Genomic DNA, 17,013 nt, shown 5'->3' on the forward strand with positions numbered 1-17,013 from the left:
TGGTAATGCTATGTGGACTCTTAAACCTGATATAGCTTAGGGCCTCATCCTGTCTTAATACAGCCCCATCATCAATTTTCCTAAATACTGCTGTGAAAATATGCATTCACCTTTAGCAAAATGAGTAGCAAAACATGAACTTCATGGTATTTACAGCTCTTCTCAATTTATTATAATCTGTGTAGGTTTTATTAACTTGCTGTATATTCCTTCCTCTACAAAGATGTTATATGAGATCAGGACTAAAGCAAATGGCTGTGATTTCCCATTAGACATATCCCTACAAGTTAATATTCTGTCACCTGTCATAAACCTTTCCTCACAGTCCTTCTGTCAATTTTCAGTGTTTAATACCAATGAAGAAGCAGAATTAATATAAAGGGCCTAGCTTAATCAACAAACACAGTGATTAAATAGCAACATGATATTCAGCTACGAAAAACACAGGGGCTGTGGCCACGCTTGGCTAAAACTTCAAAATGGCCATGCAAATGGCCATTTCGAAGATTACTAATGAGGTACTGAATTGAATATTCAATTATTCAAATTATTCAATTATTCAAATTAATTATTCACTTATTCAAATATTCCTCCGCTGAGAGGAATAAGGAGATTTCAAAAGGTGCAGGGTCCTTTTGAAAAGGATCCCCATATAGCCACGTTGAGCTGTGAGCATTCGAAAGCAGCACTTTCAAAGTGCTACGGCCAGAAGCGTCCTAATGCTAATGAGGCGCCGAATATTCAATTCAGCACCTCATTAGTAGTCTTCAAAATGACCATTTGCATGGCCATTTTGAAGTTTTGGCCAAGTGTGGCCACAGCCAGGGTAATAAATACATTTAAGGAAAAATAATCTAAATCACAACTTTTCAGCAGGAAGATGAAATCTAGTAAGGTAGGTCTACACTGTTATTTTGAAATAACTTTGCAAGTGTCTACACAACACCTCTGTCTTATTTCAAAATCAGTAAACCTCATTCCATGAGAAATAGCACCTATTTCAAAACAGGGGCTGTGTAGACAGGGAATAGGAACTATTTAGAAATAAAGCTGCTATGTAGACATAGTATTTCAGATTAGGCTCTATAGTGTGTGGACACACTATTTCAGAATAAATTTTGCTTATTTTACAGCTTTGCTGCAATTTTTGGAATAATAACTCCATAAAAGCTATTCTGGAATGTCTGTAGTGCAGGCATACCCATAAGTATGAATGCCAGAAGAGACCTAGATGGCGTTACAATCATGTGAATTATACCGTAACAGCAGATCTCCATGTCAATAGGTAAAGTATAGAGCTGCACTGTGCAACACACTCCCCTTTCACCACATGCGGTGAAAGGGGAAGCATTTTGTGGCAAATGCGGCAGTGGGCTATTGCAGTGGCTCAGGTGGCGGTGCAGTGGCACTGAGGCTTGGGGGCTAACAGGGCAGCTCCTCAGGTACCACGTGGCTGGCTCGGGGGTTCTGCAGTGGCACGGCACCTCCTGGGGTGCCACGGAGCTGGCGTGGCGCCTCCTTGGATGATGCACCTCCGGAGCCGCCCAGGCCCAAGCCACACAGCCCCGAGAGCTCCGTGGCACAGTGACCGAGGAGCCATCCCACCATGCAGCCCCCAAGCCAGCCCCTGGAGCCACCACACCAACTCTCAGGGCTGGGCGGCTTGGGGATGGGTGCCTCTGGCAGCATGGCTCCAGTGGTGGCTTGGGGTAGGGTGCCTGGTTGCGCGGGGGGGAGAGGGGGAGGGTGCATGGCTGTGCAGGGGGGAGAAGGGGGTTGGTGCCTGGCTGCGGGGGCAGGGAGGAGTATGGCATCTAGGAGGGGCAGGTGGCATCTGGCTAGGGTCGGAGCATGTGGCAGTCAGGTGTCTTCCTTTTGGACACCACTGGTATAGAGGATGAGCCTCATGATTCTCTGTATTTTACAATGCTCAAGATTTTGAGAGAAATCTACATTTGTCAGCAATTTATACCATCTGATTTCCCATCATTTTATAAGCTGAAGCATAAAGATATCCATATTGCATGCTACTTTGTTAAGCACCGAATAGTAACTATGTACTGTTTCATCTATTCTGGCATACCAACCATATAAATGACAGCAGAGGATATCCCTTAATATAGTACAAATAATGGTCTCTTTGTTTGTCTCCATAAACGTATAACCTAGACTTCCATTTACATTTTCAATTACATTTCTCTGATATAATTAAAAAGAAAAATATATTATTTATAATTACTTTTATTAGTTTGCACTCTTCTATTTCTTTAATGATTTTCTATATCAGACAGTCCATAAATCAGCTGCTTCTCATTTTAATGACAGACTACTATACATACAGGCCCCATCCTACAATTCTTTTATATCAGCAATCATTGAATAAGGGTTGAAGGACCAGGTCCTTAGGAAAGAACTAAATTAAAAGGAAAATAAGAAGCAACCACAGATTAAATGCTTCTGAACCCTGGTGGGATTTTACTTTTGATCATGATTTATGTTAAATGATCCAGTATCTTAGTGGATGGAGGGGAATATCTTACCTGAATTTTCCTTATATAGTACTTTCACATACATTTGCACACAAGAGAAAAGAAGGAGAACAGTTTTGGTCACATTAATGACATACCTCTGTAAAAGTCAATTTCTCTTATTATCTTTTCTTCTCTGTTGAGGTTGACTGTGAAATGGCTCATATTTTCATAGCCAGGTTCTACTTTTTCCATCTGAAATTCTTTGGATGCTTCAGTAATTCTAAAAGAGTGATCATTTGTCATTTGCATTTGGGTTGGCAAATAAATGCTTAAAAAATGAATAATTTAGCATAAATGTCAAAACCATACGCTTTCTCTCGAATGGGAAGTACTTACTTTTGTAGCAATGTTTTGGCATTCTGTGAAAACAAAAGTGAAATGACTGCATGTTTAAAAGGTTCATTTTTATTGAACAAGTTTTGCACTCTGATACCTAATTCTTACATGTTCTGTTCCTAGATATACGAACTTGAGCTCTTATTAGAAATGGGAATTAGGAGGCCCGTGAATAAGATTAGACTCAGCTTGGAACTAGTTTACATGTGAGCAACAGCGTGTTGTAGGCCCCTCCCCTAATTCTCATTTATGTTAAGACCCCTTTACACTGCTCTGGAAGTATAAAGGGACCTTAGTGTAAGTGGGCTTGTCAACACTACCACCCTCCTTTGAAGGAAGGATGGTGAGTAGGATGTTGGGAGTTTACTAATGAAGTGTTGCGCTGCATAGGCACCACTTCATTAAGTAAATTCCCCCCCATGGCAACTTTGGAGCTTTAAACTTCGAAGAGCTGGCTCGCATCTAGCCGTGGCTCACCCACCGGTGCTTCAAAGTGCTGGGGCAACTTTTAAGTCCCTTTGATGCTCAAAATTTTGAGGAGTAAAGGGACTTCGAAGTACCCCGGGCATTTCAAAGTACCAGCAGCTGAGCCGTGGCTAGACGCGAGCCGGCACTTTGAAGTTTAAAACTTCAAAGTTGCTGCGAGGGAGTTTGCTTAATGAAGTGGTGCATATGCAGAGCAGCACTTCATTAGTAAACTCCCAACACCCTACTTACCGTCCTGCCTCTGAAGGAGGGTGGTAGTGTAGATGAGACCACTGAGAATCAGGCACATAATATCTGTTTTCATTGGGGCTAGGTCTACACTAGGGAAGAAAGTCAAGTGCAGAGATGCAATTCTGGCTTTGCCATTAGCATAGCTAGATTTGACTTATCAGAATCAACTTTCTTCCCTAGTGTAGTCTGGGCCTCTTTAGGCTTGTGCTGACTTCCTTTACTCCAGGCAATAGCAAGGAGTACAGGGGTCGATGGCTGAGCCCAGAGAGGTCAATTTTGCCATGCTTATACCAGACATGCAAAATCAAACTCAGGAAGATCGATTTTTCCACGTGGATCTTCCCATAAGTATAGATTTACCCTCAGGCTCATATGCAGTGCACACACATGGCCAAAGCTGAAGCAAGATATTCAACCAGCATGACCAATATTCCCTTCCTGGCACCACCCGCGTAATCCCACTTTCCTTGATGGTGACTTTTGTTTGCTAAAAATTGAACTGGACAAGCCTTCCCCCAGACATGTATCCAACGTATTGTGTCCTTTTGCTCTATGTAAATTAACTGAGAATAGACTTTTGAATGTTCACAAGTGTATTATTGTTCAGACATGTTCCAAGAACATTTCACTCTAGCACATTTCCTTCCAGGACTATGTCTGACTATTCACAGTGCGTGATTTGATTCTGAAGCTTTACAGTTCCACATATCTACGCAGGGATTTCTGCCATTCAGGATGGGTTCCTGCTCCTGCATTCTGTTTCTATGAAAAGGATTTTCCTTGCTAGGGGATTTTAAGATTCCAAGATGAATGGTCCTGAGACCCAATTTCAGGTGGGTTCACAGCCTTGCCAGGCCCCTCGGCATGGGGATGGGGAATAGCAGATGGGGAATACAGGCTGCTCTGGGCCCCTGGAATGAGTGGGGCATTGGGCAGAAAGAATCTTACAGTTAAAGAATTAGAATGTAACCTGTAAAACCTGGGTTCAGTTTTGGACTCTACAATAGCCTGTGTGACCTTGAGTACATTACTTAACCTCTCTATGGCTCAGCTGCCCATACACAAAATAGGGATAATAGCACAGCATTACTTCACAGAGATGGAACTGCTAAATCCCATATATAGAACTGGAAGTTACTCAAACTAATGCTAAGGATCATGTAAATATAGATGAAAATATTTTTCTGTTTCTTGATTGGATGACTGAAAGCTTATAAACAGAACAGTGCTTTTTATGTGAATAAAAATACTCATATTCTCATGTTTAACTCTTTGTTTGAATGTTATTCAAATGAAGAAAAATAATTTCTGCACATTGTTGTGAATGAAAACGTATTTGTGTGGATGTTCACTGGGAAGGGAACAGGTAAAGGACTTTGCTTGAATTGAAAGGTGAGTCACAATTTGTTTGTGATTAATTCCTCCCCTCTCCTCTACCACTGTTTTCCTACCTCTCTAGAATTCTTTGAAACCTACCTGCAAAAACACTGCCATTTCTGGCTCTTCCATGAACTGGATCCCTGATTCGACTAGCTTAGACACTGTCTCCAAGTGATCCGCATACTTTTTCATCAAGGAGCGGACGTGTTCCAGTTTCTCCTCTTGGTTTCTAGTGATTATTTGTGTCATCTCATTTTTCCTTTCTTCCAGTATTGCATACAGATAATCAAATTTTTCACACAGTTGCTCTTTCTGTCTTCTGCAGCATTCCTGTGAATCATTTGGTTTATGTTAAAAGTGTTATGTTGCTTAAAAGTGTTTCTATTTTTACAATTACTTGGAAGTGTTTTCATCAAATAAATCCTATTCTGAACAAAAGAAGATTCTTTTAAAGACTGCAGAATATGTAATTTTTTAAGTTAACTCTTTGAAATAAAAAGTTTTGAGAATACTTGCAAACGTTTTTGTTTTTTTAAACAGATAGACTATGTCATTCTCAGCATGCTAACAAGGTGAAATACATTTATGTTATGCTTGTAGTAATACTGTAGAACTTGTAGGAAAATCATGAAAATAATTGCCATATTAACAGCTAAATGAGCGGAACAGTACAGATCAGCTCAAATGAGTTCTAGAGAAAAATTCATCATCATCAGAGATCCTGAAATACTACAGAAGCTGTAAGGGCCAATTTATCCTACACATTTTAGAACTCTTTACACCATTCAGGCAGCATTAACGGGCCTCAAGGTGAGTGTTAATTATACTACTACACTGAATGAGGCAAGCATCCTATACCATCAGATGTGGTCCTGTAATTATAGACTGTGTCATAATAATGCACAAAACAGCAGCAAATTAAGATTCCAAGCTAAATTCTAACTTTCTAACTTTCAAACATTTGACTTCGCAACCTACATAATACCGCTTTAGTGTAGTTATTTTTCCTGTAATAAATATGCTTTGTTGTAACTGTAGTCATTCATGGGGTCATCTTAGCTGGGCACAGAAGCTAAAAACAGATTGCATTGGTGCATGTTTGGACTGGAGGCCTCCAAAATGAACATAGCATGCTGTGGGAAGTGGTGTTGATGAATTGATATGCTGTGCTCCTCCCTGGGAGCTAGAGCTGAATCAACTCCCCAGAAAGAGACATTTGGAGCCACTGTAGTGCTGCCATCTTTCAAATGAGCCATAAAACTTAACTCCTGGTCCCTTGTGATAGCTAACGCACCCACAGGACTTTTTGCAGTAGTTAGAGGTTTATGACAGATGGGTCATAATCAAATAAACAGTTGCAGAGGGACATTCTGTTTCCCATGCCTCTTTTTTCAATATGTTTTCCCTTGCTTCTTTTACTTCCTTTACAGTTTTCCCCCCAATTTCTCCTTCCTCTTGTTCCACCCTGGTCCTCCATTTCAGTCCGTCTATGTCTTCATTCCCTGAACCTTCACACAAGTTATCTGCTAGTGGACATAACATCAAACATAATTGCAAGTTGTAATCAACATCCATGATAGAGGCCGCTGGAAATAAACTCTATGCATCTCCTCTATGCCCTATTTTTCATTTTTTTTTTCATATTTAGTCTGTGTGAACAGTTTTTTTAAAGTCTGACCAAAACATCTCATTGGTTTTGGAGTTATAGAGAAGTAAACAAAAAAAACACCTCAAAAAATTCTCACCACCTTTTTAAAAAACAAACAACCAAAACAGAGCTATAGAAAAAAGAGATACAGGATGAGAACTGGCACACTCATCACTGGGCACTGGTGCCTTTGATTGCTTTGAAAAATTTTGGCTTGGTTTACCAACATTCTGAGCATTTGAAAATTATATACTAAGAAAGTACCTAGCTATGTATATTTTGAAAGGACTATGAGAATTCTCACTTTATCTATTATTTGTATGTATTATCACATTTTTATTGTCCTAAATAATTGTTTCTTTTTCATTATGGTAAAATATGTGAATTTGTGTTACTTTTTGGTTTGTCTGTTGTAATTTTAACATGCACTGGCCTGTTTGCTAAAACTTTGCATAGAAACTGTAGCTAAATTTAGAACTGTGGGCTTACTGTTTACAGGAGCTAAAAGCAACCTGACCGCGTCCTTTCAGTATTACTCACTCTAAAGTAGTATTTGTAGTGCAATGTGTTGACTTAAATTGAGGATAGGAAAAACCTGCAAGACTGATTCTGGGACTCTTGGTTCCAGCTGTTCATCTGAGTCTTCAAGGTCAAACTGATATCGAATTCAAATGAAGGCCATGTGATGGCAAGAACTATGATTTGTCTGCACTATGAAGTAGGAGCACTATGTAAAGTTGTAATCTCTGTTTTCTGTAATCTCTTATTTTACGGTTGCAAAGCCCGGTAAGGTGTATGAAGCTAGAAGGGTTCTGCTCTTCTTGTTCTGTCTATCTCAATTTCTGATTCATAAATCAGAAGATGGATATTACATATGAATGAATGACTCTGGGAAAGCTAATTTTAGATATTGCTGTACTTATTTATGCATTTTAATGGAGTGTTCTCTGTGACTTCAGTTTAGATGTGTGAAGTCTTGTTTTTGGATTAAATTAGTAAAATTTGAAGGGGAAGAAACCTAAGCTTTTGTACTATTTTAATTTCTACACTTAACTTACTTGAAAGGCTTGTTTCTGTCTGCAAACTCCTGATAGCAGCCAATTTCATCCTTGCAATGCAAAGAGTTCTTTACTACAAAGTTTTGACTTTGCCATTTACACTCTCTCTCATTTCCATGGGTTAACAGTTTTATATTCTTTGAAGCAAATTCTGGACATTATCAGTTCTTCCTTATCCTTGGCGTACCGTGAGATAGGTGCCTGGGTCAGCTGCACATTAGACCATGGTATTAATTTTTCTTGCCATTTAGACCTTGTAAACGTAGTCTTTATACATCATTTACTGCACTTACTATTTATTGCTCCTATTTTGAAGGCTCAGTAAGTTTTTATTTTTTTCCCCTTTTGGTATGTGATTGGTTCACCAGGTGTGTCATCAGGGTGTGACCTGAAAGTGAATCATTATGGGCTCCTTCCATAGCCTGTCAAACCGTGCTGCTTCCATACTGACCAGGATAATTATCTTTATTTGCTCCACCAATTCAAACAGCTTGGGAGAACTGCCTGAAAGGCACTTGTGGGAGCAAAAGAATGAGATCCATCCCAGCACTCTCACAGTAAAAGCCGTACCAAAAAAAAAAAAAAAAACCTCCTTAAAGTATAACTCATGAACAGGTAGTTTACTTTCAATATACTTCAGGCCAGGTAAATAAATGCACACGCTACTGAAATGCCTGTGAGGATAAACTACTGGTGAAGGCAAGGCTCTGTTCTTCTGATGGCTTCAGGGGCTCAGGCTGCCTCTGCAGATGAGTATCAATCTCTCCCCACCCCAGTCCTGGCAGACGCTATATTCCTGATCCCACATGCTGATTTCACTGACAGCTGATGACACAAACACTTTCCAGGGATGGGTCCGAATGTCTCAGCTACTAAATTAAACCAACTTCCCCGCCCCCCGCCCAATCTCTCCCCTGCCCGGCTCAGTCCTCCTGCGGCCCCAGCTCACACGCGCTCCCCGCGCGTGGGGCTCCGGCTCCAACCCCCCCCGCCACTCTAACACCCCGCCCCAGTGCACCCCCCCCATTCAACCCTCGGCCCGGCTCAACCCCTCCCCGCTGTGGCCGCAGCCCACCCACCCGCGCGCGGGGCTCCAGCTGTCAGCGGCCGCCGGCGGTGGAACCCCCCTGCCAGCTGAACCCGCCCCCGCCCAAGTTCACCCCCGTTCGATCCCGCCCCCGCCCGGCTCAGCCCCCCACCCGGCACGTGCTGGGCTCCCCCCCCGCCCGCGCGGCTCCAGCTGGCGGCCACTGCAGGCACATAAGGCTCTAACCGCCCCCCCCCCCCATAAACCCTCGCCCCGGTTCACCCCGTTCAACCTCCCCCGCTTCTGTCTGGTGACATCTGGCAACCCTAGACGGAGTGGGAGGCGTTGACACAGACTCCACAACCTCCTAAGGATGGTGGTCCCTGGGCTAGGAGAGGAGTCACATGGGGGAGCAGTCACGTGTCCAGTGCCCCCTTCTGTCCTGCCCCAGAGGTCTCCACTGCTACAGAACATCATGGCTGGCTTTCGCTGGCCCGCAGCCCAACACCTGAAAGGAGCTCTGGAAGATTAAAACACTTGGAAAGGGAAGGGAAACCCAAGCTGCAAGGCAGATGCAGTTTGTGCCTTGAACATCTGCAAGCCTGCTTGGATCATCAGAGGGGGTGAGAAATTGCTACTTCAAATCTCATCTATCTAGTATATCAGGCTCATCTTGCATTTCTATTTGCTGGGTGATCTGCTTTGATCTGTTTGTTATCACTTATAATCACCTAAAATCTAGCATTCTGCCCTTAATCAACTTATCTTAGCGGGTGCATTTTGTGTGAAGTGTACAGGAAAATCTCAGGTTGGTAGACAAAGGCTGTTGCACATCTTCCCCACATTGGGAAGGAAGAGTGACTTCATTAATAAGTTTGCATTGTGTGGATCCCTGTGTGCTGTAAGATGGCATTGTTCTGGGTTTATACTCCTGCAGGGGTGCAACAGTAAGAGGGGTTGAATTTGGCTGGGGTGGGGGTCTACCATTTGTCCGTGAGTGGCTTAGGTAAAGCAAGCATGCCATTCAGTTAGATATGTGGCCCCACCTTCTGTCAGGTTGGTTGACAATACAGCCTAGAGAGGCTGCCTGTATGTCACCAGCACAGCAAGGCCAACCCAGTTAAATTGTAGGGGACACAGTAGTTCTAATGTCTTCCCAGACCACATCCTAGAGGTACAACCCGTCACAGATAGGGTAAGAGGTAAAGGATTTAATCTGCACCAAGGGAGGTTTAAATTAGACATTAGGAAAAATTTCTAGCTGTTAAGCCCAGAATAGACTTTCATGGTAGTTTGTGGAATCCTTATCATGGGAAATTTTTAAGCTTAAGTTGGAAAAACAAATCAGGAATGGTCTAGCTTTATTTGGTCCTGCCTCAGCAGACTATTTACATGTCCAAAGTTGCAATTGCATTTCAGAAATCACAGCAGCTCCTCAATTTCCTTCCCATCTTTCATTTCAGGTAAAAGCTGTATCTCAGATGTCAAGGAATCCCTGGTCTGGCACTAAACTTCCAAAGACACATTTTTTTAGCTTTACACTAGTGTAAATAAGAACAGAATCTGTCCCACTTCACTACCACACAGTGTCGTTACTCCAGATTTACACCTGAGCAGTGGCAGCAGTTGCTTAGAACAAGTAATGAAGTTGCAAGTAGCATAGGGTTTGCAAAATGAAAAACTGGATCACTGTGGCCATGGTGTCCCAGGGAGGAGTTTTGGCTGGGATGCGGGAGGGTAGTGGAACTTCCTGGGGATCTTAGTGACAAAGTGAGAAGAAAAAAAAATTAATATACCTTCTGTTCCCCTTTTGCTCCACCCTGCCATCCAGTCTCACCTCATCCTGTTCATGGCTCAGAACTTTCTCCAGCCTTCTCAGCCCCTTTCATCCCAATCCTCATCTCATTAGGCATCACCCGCCCTGCCCCCCCCCACATCCCTCCATGCTGAATAGTGACAGAGAGATAGCCATGTTAGTCTGTATTCTATCAAAATAAAAAAGCAGTCAAGTGACGCTTTAAAAATTAACAAAATAATTTATTATGTAATGAGCTTTTGTGGGACAGACCACAAAAGACCATCCCTCCATGCTCAGTACCTCCTCTCTCTTCATCACCCAACTGCCCCTTCTACACATACACACACCCTGCCTATCCTGTCCTCCTGTTCCCTGAATGTCTCCTTTCAGGGTCACACATGGAGAAGAGACTCAATTATCTTTACTGACGACAGCTTGACTTCTACCCCGTTGAAAGCGTGGGAGACAGAGGACAGTATTCTTACAAAGCCTTGTTCCCATCTATGAAAAGTTTAGGGAAATGAGGGCATCCTGGCACCAATCCCACTGAGAGTAATGGGAGATAGCTGCAAATGTGTATTAAATTGCTGCAGGATGTGTGAATGTCATGAGAGGCAAGTGTGAAACTCAATAGAGTATCTCAGAGTTGGCAGCTCTGGTGTCATATACACAGGCTTTTGGCAAAATAATTTGGGAACCTGTTGAAAGAAGCAAATTACATTAATGCATGGAAATTGTCATTAACAATCAGGTATGTTCTCTGACTTCACATTCAACAGGTAACTCAAGTGCATTGCTTACCTCTACTGTCCTGCAGGTCTCCTCCAGCTGACCTACTATTCCTTGCACTCTGTCATTAGTGCCCACGAGCACTGCAATGCCATCACTGAGTTCAGACTAAACAGCAGTAGAAGGAATGAGCATATGCAGAGTTAATAACATGCACCGCTGGCAGTTTTATTTTAAATTCGTCCTTCTCCTGCACTTTTCAGAAAATAGCACATATAACCTGAGATGCAAAGGCAGTGGATGAGTGGGCTTCACAAGGATATACAATTGCTCAGAACCAGAGCTGATGAAAGAATTTCCATCCTGGGGGAAATTCTGGTATTTTGACCTACTGTTTTCATCCTGAACTAGAATGAAAATTTGCAGCTTTTCCTGAAACGAAAACTTCAGAAAAAACGTGAGACACCTTTAAAGCCTCTAAAAATGCACAGGAAAAAATAAGCAGGTATAGCCCTTTGCACATGCCAAAAGCACCTGTTGAGCAGGCAACGTGGGCAATTATGTGCAAAAATCTGGTTTTACAGCTGAGTCGGGCAAGCGATTCACACTGAATAAATTATTTTATTAATTTAGCTCCTTTTTCTGTTCCTGCATTAGCTGTGAATAAATTATAATTTGTATGAATTTGTTAACTGGCCAAGCTGATAGCATTTGGCTGTAACATGGTCACTTCTCAACACCACATCCTATCAGTTCCAAATGTCTGGGAATATTAGAGCCATCAGTGGCAAGAACCCAGGTGATTATAGTGAAAACAAAAAACAGAAGGAGGGAAATGCTGCATAGAGGGAACCCTGGGCATCCAGTTAGCGGAGCTAAAAGGTTCAACCACCTCTTTATTTGTTGATTGATGTTAGCCATCCACATCACCTAACCACCCTCCTCAGCTTAGCTTGGTCCATCCTCCTAACAGAGTTTGAAAAGGTTGACATGCTGACTGTGAAGAAAGAAGAGTGGTGTAAGGTGATGGGGAAATGGAGCGTCATGAAGGAAGTTGGAATGGGGGAGAGAAAATGAGGGGGCAGACAGTGAGGTGTGTGTGTGTGTGTGTCGGGTGAAGGATGAAGGCCCCTGCAATGGAGGGAAAAGGGGGCACACAGATAGAGCCCCGGCATGGAGCAGAATGGGGGACTGTGTCATGTGGGGAATGGGAGAACATACAGAACTGCTGGCTTGGTGTGAATGGGAGACTGGGAATGGGAGGGCCAACAGAACCCCTGGATTGGGTGGGGTGAGGGGACCGCAGAGCCTCTGGCATAAGGGAAAGAATGGCAGGGGGCATGGAACCCCAGAAATCAGAAGAGGATGGGAGGGTGGCACACAGGGATCTTGTGGTGGAGGGGAAGGGAACAAGAGGACAGAAGGAGCCTCTGAAACATGCAATAAGTTGGGACTACAAAAGCAGCAAAGTGCATTCCCTGCTACTTACAAGTATAACAACATGCACGTTATTTGACAGCTATTTTATGCAAACATATTTCACCCTACAAATTGCTCACAAGCTATTTGTTGTGGCTGCTGCTTCAGATAGTCGCTATTTTAGTATTTGCATATTGCTTTGTCACCCGCATTCACATGGCATTATTTCTGTTCCGTAATTGACTAGCTTCCAGAAGAACAAGAAGCTCTCAAGACAGCTACCAGAAACTTCTGTCATAACCACTTGGGCAAATATAGCTATCTGAACACTCGGGAGACTCGTTCCACAAATGCTCTCACAAGAAAGTTCTCAGAAAGGGGAGCAAAAGGGGGTACAGATGCCAAGGATATTTTTCCTTTTTTTTATTCAGGAGAATGTTTGCAAATATTTTTCAAAGTATTTCCCCGGCTCTAGTTTACATGCACATGCGTAGCTGTGGTTTTTTTTAAAACAAGCAAACAAAAAGCCCTGGAGGCTGGTGCTGTAAATTTGTTCTCCTCTGTTGCTTAGTTCCCTGGGTTTCCCAGAAAATGAACTGCTTATCTCATGAACTTACCTGGTAAGCCCATATTTAAATGACTATTGTATTAAATATAAACAGCCAAGTTTTTACTACTGGCTGTAATGGAAGGAAATATTGAGAACACACTGAGCTGCCCGCCACAGGAGAGGACTTTTCTCTTCGAGATAAAGATCCCTTTGCAAACAGAAACAAGAGAAGCATCCAATATAAAACTATTTGACCTGAGTGGAGTTGCTCTCCCTCACTTTTGCTGGCAAACCTGCCTGTGCTCATGGTCTAAAAGGACTGAAAACAGAGTCAGAGACATGTAAAGGGAGATCAAGCTAAAAATCACACATCTGCCTGAAAGCTATTGCAATAGGTAATAAGTAAGTAATTAGAACTGAAAGCATTTAGACAGGAAAAATATAATTTTTCTCAATTTCTTGTAAAATATCTCAATCTGTTGAGTTTGTTGCTCTGGATATTTATGTGTGTCTTTCACATGGCAATAGAGGAGAAAACAATTAAAAAAACCAGCCAAAAATCAACATCACAGGAATATGGATTATTAAACCACCAAATGGCAGGGCAGCTGACGGGCAGATGTACTTTTTACTTTCTTTTTTTTTTTAAACTGACTAAATTTCATGTTGACAGTGTCCCTTTGTTTTGAATAGGTCACTATGTTTAGAAGCAACAAGATATTTACCTTTTGTCGTTGGTAAACGTTTTTTAGAGGAGCAACCTGGCAGTCTTTATGGGCACCAAAAACTTTGCACATGGAACATGTGGGCATTTCACAGTTTAAACAATAGATATTAATTTTCTCATCCTCGTGTTCTTCACACATTGGCTGCTCAGATTTTCTTTCAGGTCTGTGAAAGTCACCATTAAACACATTAAAAGTCACTTGCTTACTTGCTTTACTGATCGTGATAACAGCACCTGTGTCCTTCAACATAAAACAAATGGATTAAAAAAAGTACCTGAGGTTTCAGTACAGAACCACAGAATAGTTTAGCCAACCAATGATGAATAAGCAAGTGCAGGTACAGGACAAACCTCTCTAGTCCAGCACTCTGTAAACCATCCGGCATGATTCTAGTTAGCTGAATGACTGCTTCCCATGGGTGAGGCCAAGTTTCTCATGGCCCCATATAGCTTGTTTGCAGCCGCTAGTCCTGATCTCAGTGTTCTGTGTGGTTAGTTAGCTGTAACTCCCCCTCCAATGTCTTCTAAGAGCCCTGAAGGCTGTGCAAGTGGTAGTAGACTAGACAATATTGACCTCCCATGATCTGGCAAATTCTCTTATTTGACAATGGTCAGGTCCCGAGGGTGGCAGACTAGAAAAGTTCAACCTGTACTTGTAATCTTTTCTGACACCCTATGACAAGCTGAGAAGCATGACTATAGTATGGCTCTGATTCAGGAAGGTGACTGTATAAGTAAACCCATACAAGTCAGTGAGTCTACTCATGCACATAAGTTAGGCATGCTGTTTAACATCTTTTTGAGTCAACACCTCCATACTTTTAAGTATTCCGGGGTCAGTCATACAAAAAGTTGAGCAATCTGGCTTCGATCTAGTAAAATATTTAAGCAGGGTCTTTCTTTTACATGACTACTCCCAAAGGTGTCGAAGGAATGTTATATCCATACTAGGCTGGGAACCAAATCAAAAGACTCATGCTTGGAACTGCACTTAAAATGAGCTCAGCTGAACAAGTTTCTAATGTGGACTTTGTATAAGTAGTTAACACCACTCTACTAGCCACCAAGAACACATGTTACATAAAATTGCCTGTTGTTTATACTGGGCCGGGAGTGCTACAAAAGCTACAACACAATTTTTAATATCATTTTAGCGTGCCTTGCCTCACGCACACTAGCTAATCTGTCTGCATTAGGAATCAGTTTATGTTGGGCTTGTCTACACTTGCCCCAACTTCAAAGGGGGCATGTTAATCAGGGCAATGGGAGATTACTAATGAAGTGCTGTGGTGAATATGCTAATTCTCCCCTGTGGCAACTTTGAAGTATCAGACTTTGAAGTGCCGGCATGCATGGAGCCATGGGCACTTTGAAGTGGCCTGTGCTATTTTTGAAGTGCCTTTACTCCCTAAATTTTGGGGAGTAAAGGTACTTCGAAGTAGTGTGGGCACTTCAAAGTGCCCCTGGTTACATGCATACTGGCACTTCGAAGTTTGACACTTCGAAGTTACCATGGGGGAGAATTAGCCTAATGAAGTGCTGCGTATTCACCACAGCACTTCATTAGTATTCACTCATCACCCTGATTAACAAGCCCCTTTCAAAGTTGGGGGCAAGTGTAGACTCAGCCTTGGAATTGTATTTAAAGTAATTGTTTGATTTGGATCCTGATCAAATGTAAATGGGGTCCCTGTTTCAGATATTCCCAATGTCTCCCTTATATGAAAATCCTATAGATTTAAAAGTGGCAAGGACAATTGCTCCACAGAAATGTAATAGTCTATGAAAACTACTCTAAAACCCTATGGATCAGGAGTTAGTTTTAATACTTTTTAATCATTGTACAGAAGTCTGTGGTACATAAAATTCTATTAGATGCTTCAAGAACTAATACAAAGATTATCTGTCTATTAAATGATATAAGACTATTCCATACAGGTTAGTATGGTGGGAATGACTGCTTCTCTTCATGGATATCAGGCATGATTTCTCTTCTGTGTTACTTGAAAAGGAAATCAAGGCAACTGAAATTAAAAAGTTGGGGGGGAAAAGCTGAAAAGAAAATATGTTCTACTTCCTTGTTTTTAATTCATGGGCTTTTGAAACAAGAGTTAATTGGAGTCTGTTCGTACAGTAAGCAAAATTGATGCTCTGCATTGTAACAGGGTACAAGGTAACAATGGGATGAAGTGACATGATTTCTAGAAGTATTCTGTATTATATGGATATGGTTTCTTCAAGGCAGTTGCATAACACATACATTGTAAAGGATGCTTTAAATTGTGTGCAGATGATTCCCAAACAACAAACCCTCTGTGCATACTGTGTGCAAAAGCAGGAGCTTCTGGGCTAGATGGAAAGTAAACCTCGAAATGGAAAGATGACTGAAAAGCCTGCACTTCCTGAAATATTTGCAACACTTGAACCCATCAACATGTTAACTGGCATTGAAATCATGACCATATGTGAGACAGAAAATAAGAGTAAAAAAGGTAAAGGTGTCATGAAGAACCAGCAATGACTCGAGGGGCCCTCTGTCAGACGTAGCCAGTCTTCAAAAGGAATCATAAGGAGTTCAAAGAAACCAAGGCAGAAATCCCTGGATCAACCTGGCCCTCAAAACTAGCATAGAAAATTGGAAACCAATTGATACGCTGACACATTAAAAGAAAAAGAGAGACTTTTACCGGAGTACCTTGGGCCACATTCTGATCTCTTTTATACCAGTGTAAATCCAAAGTCATTCCACCCACAACAGATCACCTAGATTTACACTGGTTCAACAAAAGCCAGAGTCTTCTGAAATAAAAGTTCAAATGGTAGTCAGTAGGAAAATTATAGCACAGTTTCAGTAGTGAAAGATTAATCGTAAGCTTATTGAATAAGCTGCTGGTAGCCAAACTGATCTAGCACCTAGTGTTAGGAGAGACATACATATTATGTACACTATTGACTTCCATGAGAGTTTCAGGGCAGATGGCTTGTAGGAGTAGACCCTAAAACTGCAACTCAGAGAGAATCCACAAATAGTACTGAAGCTCCTGATCTGACTTGGGGTGGATTTTGTGTCCCACTCTCTAAGATCCCATGAAT

General features: G+C 42.0%; 1 protein-coding gene across 3 annotated transcripts in view; it reads right to left on the bottom strand.

Annotated features, from left to right (window-relative positions):
• Positions 1 to 17,013, bottom strand: part of TRIM55 (tripartite motif containing 55) — a 57,917-nt gene that overhangs the window by 35,145 nt on the left and 5,759 nt on the right. For all 3 annotated transcript variants that reach the window (XM_074987128.1, XM_074987125.1, XM_074987126.1), the window contains exons 3-7: positions 13,919 to 14,084; positions 11,297 to 11,392; positions 5,061 to 5,294; positions 2,868 to 2,890; positions 2,627 to 2,751 (exon numbers count right to left, since the gene is read on the bottom strand). In XM_074987128.1, the coding sequence (XP_074843229.1) occupies positions 2,627 to 2,751; positions 2,868 to 2,890; positions 5,061 to 5,294; positions 11,297 to 11,392; positions 13,919 to 14,084 (644 nt within the window). The remainder of the gene's footprint in view (positions 1 to 2,626; positions 2,752 to 2,867; positions 2,891 to 5,060; positions 5,295 to 11,296; positions 11,393 to 13,918; positions 14,085 to 17,013) is intronic.

The sequence above is a fragment of the Carettochelys insculpta genome, chromosome 2, assembly GCF_033958435.1.
Source record: "Carettochelys insculpta isolate YL-2023 chromosome 2, ASM3395843v1, whole genome shotgun sequence".
Classification (NCBI taxonomy): Eukaryota; Metazoa; Chordata; order Testudines; family Carettochelyidae; genus Carettochelys; species Carettochelys insculpta.